Consider the following 25,125-nt stretch of genomic DNA (forward strand, 5'->3'; position numbering starts at 1 on the left):
CTGACATCCACAATTTTGTGTTTAATACCATTATATATTTATTTATATATAGATTTTACAGTTCCTGAACACACAAATTGACATTGTATACATTAGGTGTTTAGGTACAATTTATTTAAATAACTTTCTTTTTAAAAGGTTTTTTAACTTGCTATGTATGTAGGATGTTACGGTGGATTCTTTGAGCTCAATTTTGAAGTAGATATCTTCAACCGATTGAGCTGAAATTTTGTATACACGTTAAGATTGGATGACAATGCACGAATATGACGTTATTCTAAATACCGTAACTACGGGACTCAATGAAATTAAGACAATTAGCTGCTCTTTTTCGCCTCAATTTTGTTGCACTAGTGACATATCTCTAATATAAAATATTTGTATACCTACGTATTTAAATATTGTGAACGTCTTGTGGTACTTTCTTTAGAGCAAAAGAAACATAACATACCCAACCGCCTCGCTCAAGACAAGAACGGGTTTGGTGCAAGAAGTGGTAAACGTCGAGGCCGAAGCGAGGCAACGCTTCGTCACACTAGTTTTACTTATTTGTGCCCATGGTTAGTCATACTTGGAATGCCTGCGCCGGCTCAATCTCCTGCAAGAACATTCACATATACAAATACCTACAACACTACGTTAAGTGTTTTATATCCATACTAGCGGATTCCCGCAACATCGTCCGCGTGGAAATCAATGTAAACTTTCAAGCCCTATTTCACCACTTCAGGGGTTGAATTATAAAAAAATTTTAATCACATTACATTTCGTATTTTTTTTATGATTTATGAACAAATTTTTAAAACTGTAACTATAAAAATAAAGGATTTTCCATACAAACTTTCAACCCCTATTTCACCCCCTTATTATTTTATTTTCGCAAGAAAAAGTATCCTATAACCTACTCCATAATATGGTCTCAAACCGAGCAAAAGTTTTATTTAAATTCATTCAGAAGTTTCAGTGTGATGTAATAACAAAAAAACACGGACAGACAGACAGACAGACAAAGTTTTATTATAAGTTCTAGATGGCGCTGCGCTGCCGTGTAAACCCAAAACACTGTATCTCAGAAAACCCTGTTTTGAGAAATCGGCGTTTTAAAGTTTTTTTGCATTTTGGTGGATTTAAGCTACATTTTTCTTACAAAATGTGTAGTATTTGGTATCAATCGAAAGATATTTTTGTAACCTATATAGCCATGTAAGTTTTATTTCAATCCTGTAAATATATTTGCAATAATCTTTGTAAACTTGTATTGTCATAGCAAAGGTGTAACAAATCAAGCTTACTTGTCAAACCAAAACACTCTATTTATAGTTACAGTTTCTTGGCTTTATAAGTAGCACTTCAATATATTTAACTGAAATACTGTATGTGTTATTGTTCATAGGTATTTAGTGGACGGGGTAACATGGCAGCATCGGCTTTTAACATTTCGTTTTGTACGCCGTCAGGACGAGGGCTTTTATCTGTACTGAGTTTTTGAATGTGTTTGCTAACTTCCATGTCAACCACAGGTTTTCCATCACCATCACATAATATGTCTTCCTATTGAATCTTTGATTATTTGATGTATTCTTTTATAACTGTACGTAGAAATTCGTAGCGCAGTACATGGTATGTTGTCTAGTTTTAGTTTTTTTTGGATTTCAGTTTCAAGTTTTAGATCCAGTTTTTGTGTGTGGTCAATTATTTGAAAGCTCTCTTCGTGCTTCTGTAGTCTTTTATGTTACTCTCTATTGTTTGTTGTCATTATTGATTGCTTTACTTTAAGAATTTAGATTTACATTAAGAATTCGCGTTTTTCATTGAGTATTTTGTCTATAGTTCTTAGTTCTGTTTTATTAGATCTACGTGGGCAGGTGATGATAGTGTCAGCTAGTTTGTTGTAAAAAAATTAAATATTTTCTTCTTCTACATGTTGTCAGATATATTGATAAATCCTCCTCTGTCTTTAGCGATTTAGGTTGCCCGTTAAACGAAGTTCTACTTTTTTGCATTGGTCTAGTATTTAAGTAGTTCTAACCAATCGATGATCAGATCTGAATCCGAAGCCATGTAGCACTTCAACATTTCTTATCTTCGATCGGTGATTAGGCAAAATAAAACCAATCTCGTTTTTTAATTTGCCATATGGCGCGAGCCAGGTCCATTTTCGATTTGCTTGATCTTTAAGGAAAGAGTTCATAATTGACATTCTATGTTCCAATATCCTCCTTCTTCGTTTCTCTTTTCATATCCGAATTTTCCCATTACAAGGATTTCTATTTTGGACTGGTCAATGTTTGCGTTAAAATCACCGATTACGAGAATTTTTTATCCTACCTGGGTTTATGCTACCCGAAGCATTTCGTAGAATGAGTTGATTTCTTCATCTGTAGAGTTTTCAGTTCGTGCGTACTTGTAGATATTATTGTAAGCAATTGGTTGCCGTATTTTAATTTCAGATTGTGACTGAAACTGACTGAAAAGAACTTAAAAGTAAAATTAGAAGCAATTTTAATTTTAGTAGCGCAAACTAAAATTAAAATTGCTTGTAATTTTACTTTTAAGTTCTTTTTTACTAAAAAGCCAACTCCATTCTGGCGGATTGTTTCACCTTTGTAGCCAAATATGTATTTTTGGTTAAGCAGCCCATCTTCTGCATAGCCGAATACATCAATATATATTTTTTGGAGTAGATATTTTAGTTCTATATTTTTTCTGTTTTTGCTAGAGATCTTAAGTTAAATGTTCCAATTTTGGGAGTCTGTTGGGGCTGTTTGATTTTTCTGGTTGTTTTTTCAGTGCTTGCTGGGGGGTTATGGTCTTGGGGGAGGGCTAAGTGGTATTAAAGGACTTATACTATAGCGAGATTCGATGAAAATAAACTCTGAATACTTATAGGAGTTGTCAAGCTCAATGGTTTGTTTGTATTGATCGTCTGGCCTGTTAGCTCCAGAACATTAACGCATTTGTTATTGATATTCTCCTTTTTAATCAAAACATTTTTTAATGTTGACGCCATCGTTGGACTTGTGGAGTAATTATAATGTTGTACATTATTTTGTGATTATTTTAGCAAAAATATGCGACGCACTAATATCTTTTATAACCTAACTGTAGCGTCCACTCACACGCATTTCTGAACGGGCACGGCCACTGAACGTAGGAACTTCAACACCCACCCGACGCAGCCTCCCGCAGGCTAACATGCTCTATTTGATGGCTCAAAAACTATTGGCTAGTGAGAACACTGTAATTTTTGTTTCGCGAAATAAGTAAAGCTAAAATACTGTAACTCAAATTACAGTTTTATGCTTTTATAAACTATGAATTTTCTTGAAATACAGTCTTGTTGATATACTCATATCTCCATAAATATTGAAAAAAAATCAATTTTTTTTTTATTGGGGTGTAAAGCTCATCAAAATTAGTCAAATGAGCCCTATAAACCCAAAACACTGTAACTTAAGTTACAGTGTCTTGGGTTTACACGGCAGCGCTAGTAGTCCTTTTTGCCAAGGTAACGGTTGGTGTTACAAAATATGGTATAAGTAAAATCTCAAATTGCGTATAAATGTATAGAATTCGACCAGTTTTATTATAAGTATAGATAGATAGATATAATTACGAGGTACAGCCATAACGTTGCATCTTTGATATTTCACGGTAATGTTGGTGGTGCTAATTTATTATCTTTTATTGAAACATCATCACATTTATAGTCATTTATTAACAACTAGCACAACTAGCGATCGCCTGCGACTTCGTTTTCGCGTTCGCGGAAAGGATTTTTAGGACGAAATTCCGGGAGTCCGCTAGTTTGTTAGTTATAACTTCACAAAAGTTACGCAAAGTCATGAACACTCAGGGCGAAGTTTACCAAATGAAAAGGCGCCAAATATGTTAGCCGTAAAAGTATTCACATCCTCTTTGAGTCAAACTCGCGTTACATAATAATGTATTATGCACGCGGGAACCCGCTCATTATCCTCCGAGACCGACGTGACATTGTGGCTATACTGGATATATGTCTGTGACCAAAAATGATATTTATGTTGTGGTCTTCATCATTAACAAACCCATATTCGCCTCACTGTTCCTCGAGTCTCCTCCCAGAATGAGGCCAGGCCTTAGTCCGCCATGCTGGAAAATGGATTGGCAGATTTTACACACGTAGAGGATTGAAAAATTCTCAGATGTGCAGGTTTCCTCACGATGTTTTTCCTTCACCGTTTGAGACACGTATTTAATTTCTTAAAATGCACATAACTGAAAAGTTGTAGGTGCCCCGAACCGGATTCGAACCTGCGCCATCCGAAGGCAGCGTTCATATCAACTAAGCTATCACGTCGTTGTGATCTTACCCACATTAATTTACGAGTATCAACGTCTCACCCTAATTGTGATCACCTATTATGAAGGTGATTGGGAAGTTATAATGATCTTATAACTTCCCAACAGTGTAAAACATGTTTAGATTATTTTTGAACTTCATATTTGTAAAAAGGTTCTTTAATGTTTTTATAATGAAGTCGTAAAGTTTCGTATATTTTGTCTTGCTTTTTTTTATTGTTACGTCTACTTGTAGCGAGAAGTCCTGAAAATAGTAGCTGTGTAGTAGGAACCTATACCTACCTAAGTATGTGATGTATCTATGGTAAATTCGTGGTACTTGATTTTTTTCCGATTACGTTTCAGTAGCTGATATTTCAGGAAAAATAAAAAGCTACTTTCGTTAGCATATTCCTGAAAGCATAGACAATTTTCCTCTTGATCTGCAGTTTATTATAAACCCTACAAAAGTTTTGAAAAGTTTCGTTTCTTTTGAATAATATTTGAATCATCTTTTAATATTGTTAAACACTGAAGAAATTTTGATGAATGATGGCTGATCAGATGTAGATATTCGAATTAGTTTTATTAGTGAAATGTCTAAACAAATGAAAGCAAAAGTGTTCTCCGTCGAACTTATGGTCCAACTTGTATGAGACGAGAGTGAAAGGAGAGCGAGCTTTTATTTTAATAATACGTGCAGTATTGAGTAATTATATGTAAGTATCATAATATGTATCAATATCATATCATCATCATTATCATAAACAGCCGATGGATGTCCACTGCTGGACCTGGCCTCTTCGATAGAGACGGTCCTTAGCAGCCACCATTCAGCGGCTCTCTGCAACCCGCTTGATGTCTTCGGTCCACTCGTAAAAGTTATTTTTAGAGTTCTGTACCTCAAAAGGAAAAGCCGGTATGAGATCATTTTAATCTACGTCGGTCTATATGTGTGTCCGTCCGTTTGTTTGTCAAGGCTCTTTATCTCGAAACGCGTGGAGGTATATAGTTGAAATTAAAACCATTTACGTCTACACAGGTCTACGGCTAGTTTAAGCTGTGAATCAAACAAAACTTCCAGGTTAACATAAAAAGATACGGCCGATTATGCCACAAAACAAGTGAATTAAAATTCATGTGGTAGTTCCCTTTAACCTGAAACAAGCTTAAACAGATTTTTAATAAATTTTTCGATTTATGACTTATGAGTTTTTTAAGGAACCCTCGGTAGGCGCGTCCGACTCGCTCATGTCCAGTATTTTGTATTATACTAGGTATACTTTGTTTCTGTTTTTTAATACTCTTGATATTGGTAATAATTTTTTATTGAAGATTGTCGCTTAAAGTGTCCTAGGTAAAAAAAATGTTCTTTTCATTAATTAGCTATTATTGGATCGTTCTGTTACGGATATATATCTTTACTCTGGTTCCGGTGTTATCTATTTTGCCCGTAACAAATTTTATCGTCAGGATCGCTTATTGGTTTGCACGACGCCTATACCTACGCAATCTATGGTAACGTGACATATATGACTTATGTCATGTTGGACGGTTTATTAGAGGACATGTTATTAACAATTCCGTGTAGCCGCCAGCGTTAAACAATGTTAAGTGAGCGGGTGCTATTTTTACATTCATTAGCGAACCGACGAAGAGCACGCAGCGTCAGCATTGCGATCAGCTAGCGAGCACTGCAATCGTATAAAACGCATACGCCGAAGTCCGTGGTGTCGTCGCCATCCCTGCATCCCCGGGCAACGGCAGTGCCGCTCTATAAATACACAGCAGGTGTGGTGAGCGGGAGGGTGCGGGGCGCGCGCGGCGGGGGCATCCGCCTCTGCAGCGCTCCAAACCGCTCGCAGCGGCCAACGGACCTTAGCGAGTAGCGACGCCATATCGATTGCCAAGGCTCCCCCTGTGGCGCGCCGTCGCTCATTGTGCTCGCTGGGATGCCTTCTCCGGCCGTTTCCTGCCGCTGACTTGTCAAGTTGTCTGTTGACGCCCCCCGTCCCGCGCCGCTCGCCCCCCGCGCGCCCGGTGCCGGTCTCACCAGGACGTCCGCCAGCTGCTTGGAGTTTATACGGCGAGTGCTTCGAGCAACGCGCATTCGAATTTTAAGTAATGTTAGTCACTTGCTCGAGTCTAGGATGCTTGCTTTATCATAGCGTAGACCACCGAAAAATATATCTGAATATGATGAATTAATAATTTTTGACGTGGAAACATTCTATATAAGTTCAAAAGATATTTATTTCTTCAAATATCTTTTTATTAAAATTTGTGACTTAGGCACTTTTTAATGTGATAATTATGTGTAATTTCCTAATATTTTATTCTATGATTTTTAAAACTGACGCGAATTATAATACAGAATACCTATCAGTATCGGTTAGCCTTTAAGTTGTTCCAATGGCAATAAAAGTCGTAAACAGTATATTTTTAACTAAGAAAGTAAGTTGTGCAAATTTTAAAGTAGACTGCCACTTTTAATAAATTATAAACTCGAGATAAAAGGCTTTACGTTAACCTATTGTCAAGGACTTTTGAAAACTTTCTGATACCCGCCTGAATTCTTCTGGTAAAATCTATTTTGAAAGGAATTTCGCTTACATTTAGTGATCTAGGATCTATTTTCTATGCTATATTTATAAACAGATAAATTTTCTAAGGTTGTTGGGGTAATCTCAGAGATCTACTGAACCGATTTTGAAAATTCTTTGACCAATCGATATCCACCTTATTTGTGTATATTCACAGGAACGGAAAGTACGCAGGGAAAGTCGCGGGACGTCTGTTAGTATTCTATATTTATATTTTATAGTAACGATATCGTTACTTCAAAGAATTGGTTATTGTAGGCACTCAAGATGAAGGCGCTGGCAAAAGCTGTATAGGTAGGTATTTGTAAGTTTTGAAAACTTTGTAGGACGTCGTAAATAAATTTGCGCGCTAAGAGGAAATCAAGAACGTATCGCGCCATCGCAACATTTTTATTGAGAATTCGGTTGATAATACTCATTGTATGATAATAATAATCTAGATAAATAAATAAAAAATATAATATGATCATATTATCTATGCATTAAACTAGATGAACACGAGATGCGTTAGACGTAAGAATATCTAAAAATATAAGATATGGAAATCTTTACTTTTTTATTTTTTATGGGCCACCTTCGCAAGGTCCATCGCATTCAGACGAATGGCTTAGGAAAGCGTAGACATAAAAAAATGCAGGTTTCAAGTGTGAAAATCGTAATTAATGTATTTTCTACAAGATATAATGAGTCGCCAAACACCAACTCTAAAAAACGATATTTGAAAAAACATGCCTTTGAAAATCGCCATCTCGTTCATGATTGCCAGTTTAACTATCCACTGGTATCTTGTAATTAACAGTTGCTAATAGAAGTATATTATTATTGTTGTATATTAAATTGGTATTGTCTTGCCAGGATTAGCAGGCACGCGCAGAGTAGAGTTCCGTAGATTATTTTTTACAGTTTTATAGACGTAATTAAAATACATATCCATACCCCTCATATCTTTCAAAGATCTAGGCAACGATACCCCTCGCTATGAAATAAACGAGTAAAAAAAACTTCCCACTTTACATGTAGGGAAGGTACTAAATATTTTTCAAGATAATACTTTACGAATTTGTTTATATTTTTAATATACATGCTGATTTACAGCTTTTTAGTAGTGCGTCTCTGCGTTAAACCGCGGACGGACGAACAGACAGACGGACATGGCAAAACTATAAGGGAACCTTCTGGACTACGGAACCCTAAAAAGAGAGCAATCCCATTTTGACTAAGAGCATACTGCATGCATACAGATTTGCGCTAAGAGCATACTGTCCCTCCTCTCCAAGTTGAGAGTCATAATAAGACCACTATCCAAATCCATCCGGTAATAACTTACGCTAGTGTATTGTTTGTCCACCATCATAAGGCGCCCTGCAAGACCTCAAAAACATGACCTCAAAAACATGCGACAGACCCCGGAATGCCCGTGGTTCGTACAAAATAACGACCTCCACAGATATTTAAATCTTCCAACAATAGCCCAGTACATAGAAAAATTCTCGAAAAACTGAGAGAGTAGCCACCCACCCCATCCAATTAACGGTTGAGAGTTGCAATCACACCTCTGACCGCAACGCCAATAACTAGAGTCGACCCAAAAACGTCCTTGAAGATGACATGACAATTGACATCATTTAGCACAATACCAAGAAGTGTCTTCGCCGCCCAAGACTAGGTTCCAGTAATCCTACAACACAGCGTCTTCGCCGCCGAAGACTAGGTCCCAGTAATCCTACAACACAGTTTTAATATTAACGATCACTCTTTAAATAGCAATGAATAATAATAATAATAACGAGCCCTGTAGCCTTAACGTGCTCTCCGAAGCACGGCGTCTCTTAGGCCAACTCTGGGCTGGAAAGTTTAACTGAAAAAGATAGAAAAGCTCAGCATTTCATAGCCATTTAGGCTAATCACAGAACCAACGAGGCTACAAATAGTATAATGTTAAACAAGGGGCTAAAAAGACCCATTATGTACGAGGTATTTTTATAAATAGAAACTGAGTTATTAAATGTTTAGCCCTGTGAAATCGTATATCGTTTTTGATGAAGAGCAGTGAAAAGTATCTCCACCGTGTGGTTGTGTGTATGTAAGTGTATTCACGTGCCAAGTTAAAAAATATATCTACCTACCTACATGTATACTACGGGTAAGTACTAGCGGACACCCCGCGTAGTTCCCATTCCCGCGGAAACGCGTCAGCAAAATCTACAGCCGCCATAGCCATGTGTTAAATCGATTCTGTTTCTACAAACGCTATCGTTTCGAAAATGTAAGGATTTACTATCATTATCTATAGGTGACGTGATCATTCTTAATAAATCGGATCACATTCATCATTCCCATATACATTTTTTAAATTTCGTAGTTAGTAGTAGTAGTTCGTAGAAAGAGAATCGAAATATAACATGGCTAGAGCGGCAGAATTACTGGAATCAGACACTGAAGAAAATGACGTGTTGCATCCTACCTATATGTTGTTCCTAATGTCTATTTGCTTGACTTAGATGCCACCTTATGGTGTTAAAGGATGCCACACACAATAGTATTGTCAATATTATTGACAATAATTATGTCGGGTAAGGTGACCTAATGCCGTTCTACAGCAATATGACTGTGTTATTTCCTTAGTAACTCATATATACATTGACAATATTATTGATTGTATGTGTGCTCGTTAATGAACATAATATTGCCAGAATACGACTTTAGGCAACGTTACCCTACTTTATTGACAATATTATTGTATTGTATGAGTGTGGGTGACCCGCAACTTTTCCTAAATCCGACTTTTTTGGCAGAAAAAGACATCAACGCCATCTAATTTGCTAAAACTTATGAGACTTATTTTGACGTCTTACGATTACATTGAAAACACCAATTAGGTATTTGTTCATAGGTGGCGAGGTGTCACGTTGCATTAATAAGGGTCATCCACCTCAAACAGTAGGTGCTTGCCAAACATGTTTGATGTTAAAATGATTTAAGTACCCGGATTATAAGTAGCTTATAGGTGCATGCGTAAATAGCTAATTATGTAGGTAGCTAAATGTTTCATTTCGTTCGTGATATTGTTTCCTAAGAATGTGTTAGGTTGCAACTGGTTGACACCCAACACATGTTAGGAATAGTTCAATAGCGTTGTTCTATTCCTGGTTGAGTTAGTATAAGTGCATAGACTATAACTGTAGGTAGGCCTCTGTAGCGTGCGCTTAAATCATCACAACCAGCGAGCAACATCAAGTAATTGCGTTTGCGGTTCGGACACATTTTTACGTAATTCGTCGATGTTATCGTCGAGGAATGCCTCGGCGGAGGTCGCCTGCTGCGTCGACTCCCCTAACCGCGCTCGCTCGAGGAGGATGAAAAACACGGGAGCAGCAGTGCGGACTGCGGCCGGTCGACGGACCCTCCGCCCGTCCCGCGGCCCACGCGCCCTCGGCCGCAGCCGCCAGCGCGCTCGCGGTCGCCTCGCCACTCGCCGCCAGCCGTGAGCCGCCTCATTCTGCCGGCGACGTTCTCGCGCTCCGCACACGCGGCCGTCGCAGCGCGCTCCTCGGTGCACGACCCCGCCCGCCCCCGACCCGCCGCACCCCGCGCCGAGCCGCCGAGCGCGGACCCTCGTCTCGGAACGCTTAACCGACGTCGAGCATTGTTTTGTTGCAGCGGAGGCATGCTACAACAGATGTCCTCGCCGCAGAGCGCGCAACTCGGCGAGGTCGCGACTCTCGTGCGCCCCCTCGAAGGCCGCCTGTTCGGCGACGCGTCTTCGGAGGCCTCCTCGGACGCCGCTGAAGATTTTGAACTGCCGCAGTGCAAGATAAAGCGGAACTACAATTGCACGAAGTGCACGTTCTACACGCAGAACCCGCGCGCCTATCTCGTGCACACTCGCGACGTGCACTTCGAGAGACTCAAGATTTACGACTGCCCCTATTGTATCTACGCTTCTCGGCATCAACAGAAACTCACGAGACACATAAAGATGGTCCACGAGTCCACCCCGGCCAAGGACCTGGGAGCGGCACCGCCCGCTTTGGAAACCCCCGAGCCGGTGGAGAGGATGGAGGAGTTGCTCGAGGAAGTGGAGGAGTGCGACGACATGCAGATAGACGTCGAGGACTGCAACGAAGAGGCACTCGAGCGCACGTTCGACTCCGAAGGCGCAGGCGCAAGCGACGCCGCGCCGGACCAGGCCGCGACGGAAAGGACCAATTTCTTTCCCTGCAGCAAATGCAACTACGTCACCCACATAAGAGCGAGATATACGAAACATGTTAAATATCACTCTATGCCGATGATAAAGTGCACTATGTGTGATTTTCGCACGCCTTACAAGTGGAACTTGGATCGACATATGAAAAACCACGGCGGCAACGGAAGTTTTCACTGTTCGATGTGCAACTTCACGGCGGACATACGGCAGAGTCTGACGGTGCACGAAATGAATCACCACACGCCGCCCGTCGGCCAAACGGGTTCCAGCAGGCGGCGCAACCGGGTGGGCGCCAGCGACTTGCCCGCCGGCGGCGACGACGCCAGCGCGCTCATTCTCAAGGAGGAGGAAGGGAGCGGAGACTCGCAGTCCTCGCACTCCGCGTCGGTGAGTGTCGGCACTCCGCACTCGCGAGTGCGGGAGGCCGCGCCCGGGGCCGCAGTGGTCGGTGACGTCACGCCTCTTATCACTCCGGCTTTACCGAGCGACACTGCACTCCACTCCACTCGGCCCCTCGCGCGGTCTTGCATCATCTCGCTATAGCTATGCATGTCGTATCTACCAACGCTATTCGTCTGCATTACGTGCATGCAATTATCAGTGTCCCTACAAACAGCTGTCGCTTTAATGTTTTGATTGTTCAAAACATTAAAGTGTTATGTTGTTTATTGTTTTGACAATAAGCACTTGATCGTATAATGCTACTATTTATTAGTGCTTATGCACTAACGTTTAGCCTGAATTGAAAAAACGCTCAGCCTTTTGTATAGTGAGTTGGTATTATATGAGTGCTAAGTGCATTTCGGTGTATTTATAACATACTGGTGTAAGTAGGTAGTATATTTTTTTATTTGTGCACAACGTTGTCAGATAGACCGCGTACAGCGTACATAATCTCTCAGATATGGGTGTAGATATTACGCGATTAAACCTTCACAACGCAGTGATAAGAACACTGCAGTCAAGCAAAGCGGTACCAGGTTCGGTCAGTGTTTCGTTATAAATAATCAGTTTTTTTCCACAAGAATGTAAATAAAAAAACATACATACAGCCGAACGTAGAACCTCCTCCTTTTTGGAAGTCGGTTAAAAATTAATGAAAAATAAAGTTACCGGTTTATCCTTTAGTTTAGCTCTTTTAAACTACGTCACTTACTATGACTGTCTATAGAACACATGACCCGGCAAATATGTTTTGAATTTTAGTTTCGAGATTATAAAATGAGATCACGGGGATGGAGAATTATAGTCGGATGCAATGTTTATGACTTTCCGGAACATCGTGCGTTAGATAAGCTGTCCAATACAATATTCTAGGTATCACCGGTAACGTAGGAGGGCTGCGGCAGGGCATCATCTCGCGCTTCACGCGTCGCTCGTGACTTTATGTATGACTTGCGCGTAGCTTATTTCCGACACGTCATAAAAATTGCATCCGACTATGTCTATTATAAAGTGTAAGTCTACACTACACTAATATTATAAAAAGATTCGTATTTTTGTATATAATGAATAAACTCAAAAATTACCGATTTAATCCTTTCACCAATAGAAAGCTACATTATCAGCGAGTAACAGGCTATACTTTATATCCGTATTCTTACGGGAATGGGAAATACGCGGATGGAACCGCGAAGTTCTGCTAGTATAAAATATTTTCAGCTGGCCCTACAACAGATTCACAACGTGCTTGTCTGGTACATAAGAACAATGATAATTTTATACTATCATTACATAAGAAAGACGTGCAAAGTGACTTCTTGCGTTACATAGACAACACACAAGCACGTCATGTGTAAATGTAAATTTTGAGGTGTTAGGAAAATAAAACAGATAATAAACAACAAGCAGGGCTCGAATAAGCGCGTAAGCGACACTTTTAGGCGGTGTTTATGACATTTTCGAAAACAAACAAACAAAAACTTATAGGAAGATAAACTGTTATAACATAACCTATACTACACCCCTACTCAATGTTTACCAACTGTTTACTGTTTACCAACAATACATTTAAAAAATGAGGGTATAAATCTCTACTCATTTCACACCTAATAATAATTATAATTAGCTTGTTCTTTTTTTTGTTTTATAGTTGATATAATATTGAAATTCTCAGAAAGGTATTAGGTATATTTGTTATTTATCTATATTAATCTCACAACAATTAGATATCTATATTTATAAAAATGAATTGCGGTTCGTTAGTCTCGCTAAAACTTGAGAACGGTTGAATGGATTTATCTTATCTTGTTCTTGAAATGTTCGTGGAGGTATAGGGAAGGATTAAAAAATGAGTAAAATAAAAATAATTGTCGGGAAAACCATAGAAACAACCCTTTTCTATTTCCCATACAAATGTTTAAAGAGTCAGTTATAGATCTTAAGGGTAGGGGTTGTGTAGGGGGTAGGGATTTTGAGGGGAGGGAAATTGCATATAAGTCAAAGCGAAGCTTGATCGGGGCCGTTAGTAGTTTATATATTTTGATTAACATTTTATAGACAATCAATATAAAATAAATAAGTTAAGTATGATATGACATGCGTTTTCTACCTTCATTTCTAATTTTTAGTGTGGAACCTATTATAAAAACAGTGTGTCATAAACACAGTGGTGTGCACAAGGTTTTAACTTTTAACTAGGGTAGGATTATTATCAAATAATCTGAGTAGGTAAGTACAGATAAGTAATCTATCTTTTATACTTAAAATAAAACTGTAACAGGTGAAGTTCTGTTACTGAAGATAGTTTGAAAAATTTAGTTGGAGGGCATTATGTAATTAATACTGAAACCAATTTTTTAATTTTTGTCTCTCTGTCTGTCAGTATTTAATGTTGACCGGGCATCACGCTGAAACTACTGAATGAATTAAAATGATCCTTGGCACGATTTAACACGAAATTTATAGGATACTTTTAGTTGCGAATATAAAATCAGAAGGGGTGAAACAGGCCTTGAAAGTATGTATGGAAAGTCCTTCATTTTTTAAAGTTACATTTGTAAAAATGTAGGTACTTCCAAAAATAATATCATTAAAGATTCAAAATTCCACCCCTAAACGGTTAAATGGTTGAAGTATTTTTTTACTATAAATAGTTCATGTTTTGAGTTATAGTTTTATAAACAAAAATATTTATAGAAGGGGGTGAAGTAGGGGGTGAAAGTTTACATCGATTTCCACGCGGACGAAGTCGCAGGCTTTCGCTAGTGTAAATATAACAATGTCAGTATTAAACCTACTTACAGTTCGTGCCATCTCCGTACCGACTCTTAAATCTATGGGTCGTGCGCTATATCATGGTGCGGGTGACAGTTCGTTTCACTCTTGAAAGTTTGAATCGATTCACAATAATAGTACGTATTATGAACGTCATAAGGTAATTGTCACCCGCACCATGCTGCAGCGCACATACTACTTGATTAATCAAAATCGGTCAACTACGGTACCACAGTGAAATCTCAATGTCTTTACATAATGATGTAATACAATACAAACATGCTGTTTACACTTCATAACACAGTGAGTTTAAATTACGTAGACACCCCAAAAATTCCTTGACGTTACTTGCGTTAAATATGTAAGTAGGTAGGTACAGTATAAAATACTAATGTCACCCTTTCACCCTAAAATTAAGTCACAATAGTTATATAGTGATCACTGATCAGTATCTAAAAGTAACTAAATTCATTTCAATAATCAGTATGAAATATCACACAAAACCGCCTTCTTTATACCTAAAACGTATTAAAAAACCAAAAACCCCATTCAAATTTGTAGTTTTTTAGAAAATTGCGTACAAACATACCGTAATACTCTTCTTTTTATGAACCTTGTATTTATGTATGCTTGTGGTAAATAGGCGCTTGGCACTAATATTTCAGGCTCGTTTAGATGAAAGCCTTACCACATGGATTTGGAAAGAGAAATGTGTGAAAAAAAAATCATGGCATTATTTTAGCAAAATTACACGTATACCAACAATATCATGAATTATGAGAGAGACTTGACACTACCCTGTCTTGACTTCTAGTGAAATTTGAACGATATAGAATATTGTAGATCTCTTGTCGAACGGACAGACTAAAGATAATTTTAATATTAATTGGATAAAAATTCACTCAAGAGAATGAAAGAATAAATTAATTCAAACGAAAAGTGCAGAATTTTTTTTGCTTTATAATTTAGATTGAAATACAGGTTTTGTAGCTCCAAATATAATTTTAAAATTACCTACTTATTGATTTTTTTTCTTTCTTATTTGCAGGAAATGGGCCTTCAATACATGGACAAAGACGTCATAAGCTGTAACAGCGATTCCAACGAAGCCTCTACATCTGAAACTGTCAGAAACGACACCATGCAACTGTCCAAACGACCTGAAACTGAAGCTGCCATTACATCCGACGAAGCTAAAAAACAAAGTAGAAAAGCGCCACGACCTATTCCACAACTAATACCATTGAATGCTTCGCCCCCCGCACCACAAACTAAGTCTCTACCTGGGGAACCACCAGCTAAGAAATTCAAAGAATCGCCTACAACACAGGTAGCAGAATCCCAAAAAACGGAAACAACACCCATAGACATAACTTTAACTCCAGTAACTAGTTTAAGTGTAAAAGACACGTCCATCAGAAAAAAGAATGAATCATTCTTTGATCGCCTGAAGGAAAGATTACTGACTGAAACCGGTGAAAAAGGTACACTCGTATGTAAAAGTTGTGGGTTTGAGAGCAAGTGTCTATCCGAACATTCTGTCCATGAGAAGAATTGCGCTTCGCAGTCGAATCGGATATCAGCGAACGCCCTTCATTCCACTTTGGGGTCGACACGATGTCAGCATTGTAGACATCGATGCAAATCAAGCGCAGATTTGTACCTACACATGCAGACCTGCAAAAAGAAAGACAATGCCTTAGAAACAACTTTAGAAGAACAAACTAACGACAGCACTGGAACTGTATTGAGCAATCAAGAAAAAGATGCAGAGCCACATCCTATGGAAAATGTTGTTTTTGTTTGGAATGATATAAGCCATAATAGTAATAAGTTTGAAACTCCTTTAGACATAAGTATCAATGACGATTCCACCCTACCAGAACAACTTAAAGGTTTTGAGCTCGACATTACCGATGACAATGAAACGATGAATTTATCGCCAAGTCAAGCGGTAGGTAAAAAAGTTTTTAAATGTCCACATTGTTTATTTTGGGCTGCCACTGCTTCGAGATTCCACGTACATATAGTTGGTCATCTCAACAAGAAACCATTTGAATGCTCTTTGTGCAAGTACAAATCAAACTGGCGATGGGATATAACGAAACATATTAAATTAAAGTCGGCTCGAGATCCTGAACATGCAGAGGCAAAGGTTCTTATGACAGATGAGACTGGTCGCAGGAACTACAGTAAATACAACAAATTTCTAGCGATGCCAGTTATGAACGAGAATGGTGAAAACGAGTTTCATTATATCGACCAAAACACATCGGCTGATACAGCTTTAGACGAAGAGTCACTTAATGATGAAAGTGGCAATACATCTTTGGATAACCAACCACTTAATCTTCACACTCAATCAAATGACCAGAAGTTTGACATTGATAGTAGATTGCAAGATGCAAAAAAATCTAAGAAAACGATGTGGAAATGTAAAAAATGTAATTACAAGTAAGTAGTATATTGTATATTACCTTATCTTCTATATTTATATTGACTTCAATAACATCATCATTATCATATCAGCTCCACTGCAGGATATATGCCTTTTGTAGGGACTTCCAAACATCATGATCCTGAGCCGCCTGCATCTAACTAATCTCTGCGACTCGCTTGATGCCGTCAACCCACCTGGTGGGGGGTCGACCAACTCTGCGTTTTCTCGCCATTTCATCCTTTATTTCAATCACGATTCTGATTTCTGTTTCGCCCACTGTGTGACTCTGAGCCTTCTTATGAGGTTCAAACTTAGCGACCAAATCTCGGATCTCGGTCATGGTCATCACTATTCTCTTCATACTCGTATACTAACGAACATTTCATTTTAAGGGATGCGTCAAAAGAAGCGTTGATAGAACATGTGCGGGAGCATACCAGATCATACAATACCTGTTCCGAAGAGGTCAAACCCAGCAGTGCGGCAAACAATTCGAATAAAAGACCAGAAAATATGCCTGATCCTGCGGACTTAGCATACCGGTGTGGACATTGTAACCAACTCTCCAATTGGAAACATGTTATACAGGTTGGTACCTTTGAAATATACTTCTGGCAGGTAGATAATAGCATTGAAAGCGTAATTTTACAATTTAGGGATTTTTTACCTTACCTTAAAAGCCGATAGACATCCACAGCTGGACATAGACATCCAAGCACAACGGTCTCGCGCCGCCAGCATCCAGCGGCTCCCTGCAACCCGCTTGTTATCCTCGGTCCACCTAGTGGGGCGTCGACCAACACTGCGCTTTCCGGTGCGGGGTCGCCATTCCAGCACCCTGGGACCTCAATATCCATCGGCTGTTTGAACTATGTGGCCTGCCCATTGCCACTAGGCCTGTTATTTGACATTAACATGGCCTAGTGATCGTTAAGAGTCAAAACAATAATACCATAAATAACACCTTATACATACGAATAGAGCAGTGATAGCCTAGTGGATATGACCTCTGCCTCCGATTCCGGAGGGTGTGGGTTCGAATCCGGTCCCGGGCATGCACCTCCAACTTTTCAGTTGTGTGCATTTTAAGAAATTAAATATCACGTGTCTCAATCGGTGAAGGAAAACATCGTGAGGAAACCTGCATACCAGAGAATTATTTTCATTCTCTGCGTGTGTGAAGTCTGCCAATCCGCATTGGGCCAGCGTGGTGGACTATTGGCCTAACCCCTCTCATTCTGAGAGGAGACTCGAGCTCAGCAGTGAGCCGAATATGGGTTGATGACGACATACGAATACGAATTAGAGCAGCGTGGTGGAATATATCCCATCCAAATTAATAAAGTAGATCATTATTTATTATAACTGTATGTATAATTTAATTTATTAATGATCTGTTAAACTTTTCAGAGGCACTGCCGTTTGAAACATGATGGAGTAATAAAAGTAATAACAACTGTGAAGCCAAAAGTAGAAATAGTAACAGCTCCAACTGACGGAGGCAGTGACGTGTGCACGAAATGTCCATTTAAAACAAGTGATAAAAACGTATTAGCAGCACATTTATTACAACATCAACCTTCCGCACAATCAATATTCAAATGCTACTTTTGCCCTTTCTTCGTCAAGGATGAACACGAATTATTACAACATCTTATTTTACACGGCATTTCGGATCCAGAAGATTACATAGCAAAAGCTATGGGAGTCGACTCACCTGTAATAGAACAAGTGGCCTGTCCATCAAATCCATGCGGTGGTAAGCGACATAGATGTACTGAATGTCCTTACGAAACTAATAGTAAGTCTCAGTACATGTACCATGAACAGTTTCATCGACTACCAGCAGACACTCCATATAAATGCCAAGAATGTAACTACAGTGTATCCAAAAGGCATTTACTGCATCAACATATGCGAGTTCACGGTATTATTACTAAGAAGAGTGAAATGGAAGCTGAGCTGGAAGCGCTGTCATCGAATTCTAACCACGGCGATGAAAAAAATGAATGCTCTATTAATCTTGACGAAATACCTTTCGTGTGGGTCTCAGCGAAAAACGAATTCCACAAAATGTATAAATGCCGATATTGTTCTTACGTTAATTCTCAAAAATGTAAAATACCGAATCACGAGAAAATCCACTGTATCATATTTGAGAACAGCGATATATCCATCTATAAATGCCTGGAATGCAAATTTACATGTGACAACAAAGGGAGATTAGCAGAACATTCCAAACTGCACGGTGAAATATACGGTCGCATTTATTGTCCTGTAGAAATGGACGTTCCTGATGAAGAGCAGATAACGAGGTTACGTAAAGTAATCGACAGAGAGAAACTAAATGCAACAGAAGAATTACCAAAAGAAATAGAGAATCAAGGTGAAAACAAGGAAATCAAAGTTTTGTATTTCTGTCATAAGTGTCCAGCTAGATTTTTCTCTGATGGTGAATTAAGAGATCATGATAAGTACCATGATTTGACATTTTCAAATAAATGCAAAAGTTGTGAGTTTTCTGTGCCGAATGATGACGAACTAACTCTTCATATATTCGTTCACAGAGATGAATATAACACGAAAACAAAAATGCTGAAATTTATTCATAAAATTCACTGGGCGTATAAGGAACCGAAATTACAACTCGTTCATTGCCCACTTACGTCGGAAATCACATGGATTGTAGCTAATCCAGGTAAAAATTTCGACATAAATGAAAACAACAATAAAAAATCCAACGAAACGAAACACACACCAAAACAATATTTGTGTAAAGAATGCCCTGCAAAATTCTTTAAGAGTTCTGCACTCAGTTATCACATGGGATTACACGGAGGTGATGGAGATCACAAATGCAAAAAATGTAGTTATGCTGTTAAGAATGTCGGAAACTTGGCTAAGCACGAGCTATTGCATGAAAATGAATCAAAAATGCCAAGGTGCGATTATGAATCTGGAGATGATATGGACTTCAAAAACATTCCCTTATCGGGCACAGATTTATTCCAAAGAAAGACTGAGGCACAAAAAAGAGTACTAACCGATAAAGATAAACTTGTTAAACCAAATGATCATTTTCCACCTGTACTCCAAGCTGACCCTCAATTCGGTTATTTAATGCATGGGAATCCAGAATTCATATATCCAACTTATCTGAAAAATGGTAGACAAAAAGAAAAGCGGTACAAATGCCACAAGTGTCCATCAGCATTTGAAAAGCGCGAACAATATAAGATACATCTATCGTTACATGGTTCGAAGCAAAGATACAAATGTGAACTGTGTGACTATTCTGTAAAATATTACGCCAATTATGTACAACATATGAGGAAGCATCAAATGAACGATGAAGCACAAGCCGAAAGGAAGAAAGAAACTAACGGGACCGAAGGCCCGGAACCTGAAAATATAGATGTTAAGCCAGACGAAAGTGGAGATAACATTAAATTAGCAATAAAAACGATGCCAAAAAGACCGGTAAAAAGTGATTTTCTACAGTTTTCAGTAAGCGATCAGCAAACACTTCGGCTGCTGCAACGCAGACGTTCTTTGAATATGTCATCTGGGAAAGATGGAAGCATGAATGATACCTCGCCCACAAAGGATCGCAAGCAGCATATGTGCTTACTTTGCCCGTATACAAACCAGCGCCAGGACGCACTTAGCAATCACTATAGAAGACATGATGAAACAGATGCTTTCAGCAGTGGTAACCACAAATGTAATTATTGCGATTTAGTTGTTATACAATCTCATTTTCTACGTGATCATATAAAAACGCACTTCAATTACCAAAAGCAACATAACCCTGAATGTTTTGTGGCAAATGAAAACGTAAAGTTTACAATAACAAAATTGGACGACAGTGAATTTTCAAAAGATCTCAAATTAGATATTCCAAACAAAAAAGGGGTATCAAATAAAAAGAAGATATTCGTTAAATTCAAAACAGGAGAACTTTTGGTAGATTAAGTAGTTAGCAAGTTACTTATAGATGTAAGTGTATCTTAAGTTATCATTATTGTAAATGTAGGGTAACATTGTATTAAGTACTATTGTCAGATCCATGGGAGCCAAAAAATAAACTGTTGATATGCACCAAAGTAACGCTTGCCATATTAGGTTAAAGAACTTTCGGCTAATTTTCGGATCGTAGGTACAAATAGAACTACTAGGTACCTTACCTACTTAACTATTTTAATTCGTAAAGAGATATCAAAATACTGGAAACTAAGAAAATCTTTGTGGTGGTCAAAACTCAAAACGATGAATGATATGTTAATTTTTTCTTATATATAAAAATAATTCAAGATTCCTTACTGTTAGGCATAATGCTGTAGTAAAGTTATTTTAACCTGCTCGTGATTGAGTGACTGGGTGTCTATGAGAGCACTATATAATTTTCAGTGCACATCACATCATCATCATATCTTGCGCTTCGTAGACGCCACATAAAATTCAAAAACATTGTGAATGAGTTGACGCGCCAATCTGCTTCATAGTCGAGTACAAATAATTATTGGATTTACCACCCAAAAATTGTTCGTACTCGACTAAAACACTAAAGTAGACCGAACTAGACCTAAGGCCGGCCACATACACACGTTTTCCGTATTCGTTCTCCTAATGCGTAACTTCGATTTGGAATTCCGTGTGACTACCGCAGAGTACGTTTTTCTTTATTCGGAATGTATAATGTCGCAAGGGCTCGCAATCGTTACGTACGCGCGGAATTCGTACCGTTCGGAAAAAAACGTAGGTACCTAGGTACATGTGCGTCATTTATTGTATTTTATATTGATTTAATGCATTCGGTTTTCCGAACACGGGAAACAGGTGTGTATGCGGCCAGCCTAAGGCGCACCAACAGCTAACGAAATATTTTTGTTTACATATAGCTCTCTCTTTTGTCCCATCGAATGAAAGAGCACATGTAGTCTAAATCATCTCGTTATCTATTGGCATCTACCCCTTGCTACACTACAGACGTGCAATTTTAACTGAACAGTTCGACTGCTCAGTAAAGGCAGGCGTCCACAGATCATCATCGTACTTATCGTATCGGACGCATCGCATATCAAAGTCATACAAGTGATCGACTGATCTGCATCGTACGGATTTCATCTACCGTAAAAGTAACAATCTGTTTGATGCGATGCGTCCGATACGCACAATGCGGATATGTTGACGCCACCATTAATCGTACTTTGTCCGTCAGCGTCAGTTGTCTCAGTTCCATTTTTTAGTTCTATTTCAATCAAAACGTCTGTACCTGCAGCCCGTCTGTACTTGTTTTTAATCATATAAAGTTGAAAATTCTGCTCTGATTTTTTTTAAGTACCTATATAAAAACCAAAGTGCCTAAGATTTCCCATAAAAAAAATATTAGAAATTATTTATCTATTGTGTTATTCGTCCAGATAAAAGGATAGTTATCCATGATTTAAGCAAAAATCATTGAATAAGATAAATCATTAGACTTGCCGTAATTGAAACTGGTCCACTGTATAATATACTAATAAATCTACTATGTAATTATGTATTGATATATATGTATGGGATAATTTGCTGTATAAAAATTATTCATTACTTATAAAAATATACACTTGTCAAATGCATGCAGATATGTCCAAGTGGCAAAATAGTTTGCTCTGTTTCAAAGGCTTCAGCTGTGGTTATTTAGTACATATTAGGCAAAGATGTAACGCAAGGTTTTTAGTAGTTTAGGTATATTAGTATTGTAGTACTATGTAGGGATCTTTTACTATGTCTAAACTAAAGACTATGTTTGGCCAGTAAAATTACTGATACATGAAGCTTAACAAGAGCATAAGCAATGATAATCATTGAACATTGCATGCTCCTGTTAAGCTAAGGCAATGCACAATACGAAGTTTTTTTAGCTAGTGCAACAAGCAATATGTGTGCAATAAGCAATAATGTTTTGTGTGATCATAATGGGTCTCTGCTTTTACCTTTAGCAATTAATTGCTTTTTTTCATACTATTGATTGAATCAACTGAAAAATATAATACTGCAGCTATCCTAGTTAGCCACATTATCATGTTATGTGAGACAGGTATGCCTCTCAAAAAAATATTAATCAAGCAATAACATAATATAGAATAGTTACTAAAGAAATAATCTATGTAAAACAAAATCATTAATTTACATATATTATAAAAATAGAAAAGACAAGAGTGATTATTTGCTTCAACTTTGGAACTAAATGTAAAGAATCCAAATTTTTGTGATAATTATATTAATGTGTGATTTTTTGGGTGGGCCCTACAATGACTTCCAACACTATCCAATAAATTGTATATATTTAATAATAATTAGGTTTGGAATACAGTATGTAGGGCCTATCAAAACATAACTCTAAAATTTTCAACAGACTTTTAAAAGGTTCTTTGTTCAGCTGTATACCTATGTGTATTTTTAAATTTTAATACCACAATTGCAGTCTAGATAAATCTTCATATACACCTCTTATTAAATATAGATTGAAAACAAAATTATTATAAGCAGTCATTATTTATTTTATAAATGCACACAGACAATTTTTAATCATGTACGAGTATGTATAAGAGCCTTGAAATGTAGATACGAGAATTTTAGTATTTTAAACCAATACCTTTGATTTTAAGTATTACTATATGCCCTATAAGGGCTCTTCTTGTTGTTGTGAGTAAACAAAATTAATAAATATAAACAATATGACAAAACATTGTTTGATGTTGACCCATCCCATTCAAGTTTTAGAGGTGTAAAATAAAATATGTTTACAACTTAAAGCAGGTTAATTTATTACATTTAATATTTAAACTAATGTTCCTTATCTACTGAAATGATATCACTCATAGCAGTAAGGTCAATGCAAATGAAAAGGGTAAACTAATTCATAGTAAAAGTGAAGTATATTTTATTTGATACACCAGTGTACCATACCATAAAAGATACACTATTAATCTAAAATATTTAAAAGCAGTCTTAACAGAATTTCCAGCGGTTGCCACATTCATTGCAGAGAACAAATGTGGTCATGGGTTCATCAGAGCTTCTTGTCTGGAGCTGGTTGTATGTGCAATTTTTCTTCTTGCACTTGCCGCATTTGAGCATTTCAGTTTTAGTACCCTGTACAGTAGCCAGCTGTGCATCATCTATGGCTTCTTTGATGAACTTCTCTCGTAAATTCTTCATTTCATCGCTGGCCATCTCTTCTGGTGTCATTTTGGCAAGACGAGAGGCAGAGATGACACCGTTCAAGAAATTGGTCCTCAATGTGGGATTCTTGGGATCCTTGAGGTTTGCCACCCTGGATCGCACCCTGTTTTTGTACCTCATATCAGTGTTTTTGAACTCCAAAAAGATACACTCCTCCAACTCCTCTGCTAGTTCTTCAGGAGTGCCACAAGCGCTGGGATAGTCACTGTCAGTTTTGAGAGCCTGTGTGAGGAGTTCTCTGCATTTGAGCCTCACAGCATCAGTAGTGTTAGACTGTGGAGGGAATGACGCCGGCAATTTTTTATCCTTCTCCTTGTCATCCTTTCGATCTTTATCTCGGCTGGAATCCTTCTTTGGTTTTGATGAGCTACCCGACTCCTTAGGTGTTGGTGGTGTTAAAAACTTTTTCCAATTCTTGATCAATGTTTTGCACAAAGATATGACTTCTTCGTCCTTACTTGACTTGCGTAAAGCATTCACTGTCATGCCTATCCTGGTCTTAGTCAGAACATCTAAATCGATAGCCATTGTCTGAAGGTTCTTTAAAAGTTCCAAGGCATCTTCTTGACCCTAAAACAAAAGAAAATTTTCAGTTTAGTATAGACATTGAATAAAGATCATGATTAAGAACTATGCATGAGTTTGAATCTAGCAAAGTTCATATCGACAAATACACGTGAAGCTGTTTATTTATTACGATATTATGAAAAGTGTTCAAGAAATCATGTAGGTCCAAGAGCCACACTATTTGGCGGTATCTACTATTAATAAACTAAAAATACAATCAGAACAGAACAGTCTTAACTGAAACATATATTGGTTTACAGTAACACATATTATAATCACTAAATATGATCGAACGCATTTATTATTTATTTATTTAGCAAAAATGTTTCGAGCATCAGCTCAATAAGCCGCTATGCCCACCTACCGTGCCATCGTCTGATGTCATCTTGGTTAATTTCTTTTGTATTTTCATAACATCTTCTTCGACACTCATTTTTGGTTATAAAATACAAAAATTAACTTCCCGCCTTATTTAGCAAACAATTTACGAAAAATATTGATAAATCGACCACCATACAACTCAAGCATAGACTAGAAAA

At 38.0% G+C, this 25,125-nt stretch overlaps 2 protein-coding genes across 2 annotated transcripts in view; one reads left to right on the forward strand and one right to left on the reverse strand.

The window, feature by feature from the left end:
- The window catches only part of LOC112058272 (uncharacterized), a 53,553-nt gene extending 31,462 nt beyond the window's left edge, over positions 1-22,091 (forward strand). Inside the window, exons 2-5 of the mRNA XM_024098983.2 lie at positions 10,584-11,520; positions 15,398-16,803; positions 17,182-17,377; positions 18,200-22,091. Coding sequence (XP_023954751.2) covers positions 10,584-11,520; positions 15,398-16,803; positions 17,182-17,377; positions 18,200-20,764 — 5,104 coding nt within the window. The 3' untranslated portion in view covers positions 20,765-22,091. The remainder of the gene's footprint in view (positions 1-10,583; positions 11,521-15,397; positions 16,804-17,181; positions 17,378-18,199) is intronic.
- A 1,219-nt stretch (positions 22,092-23,310) lies between these two features.
- Positions 23,311-25,125, reverse strand: LOC112058273 (transcription elongation factor S-II). Its single transcript, XM_024098984.2, has 2 exons — positions 24,951-25,125; positions 23,311-24,589 (listed from the first exon to the last, which is right to left on the reverse strand). Exons 1-2 carry the CDS (start codon positions 25,017-25,019, stop codon positions 23,786-23,788), a joined length of 873 nt encoding a protein of 290 aa, XP_023954752.1. The 5' UTR covers positions 25,020-25,125; the 3' UTR covers positions 23,311-23,785.

Source organism: Bicyclus anynana, chromosome 3, assembly GCF_947172395.1.
Source record: "Bicyclus anynana chromosome 3, ilBicAnyn1.1, whole genome shotgun sequence".
NCBI lineage: Eukaryota > Metazoa > Arthropoda > Insecta > Lepidoptera > Nymphalidae > Bicyclus > Bicyclus anynana.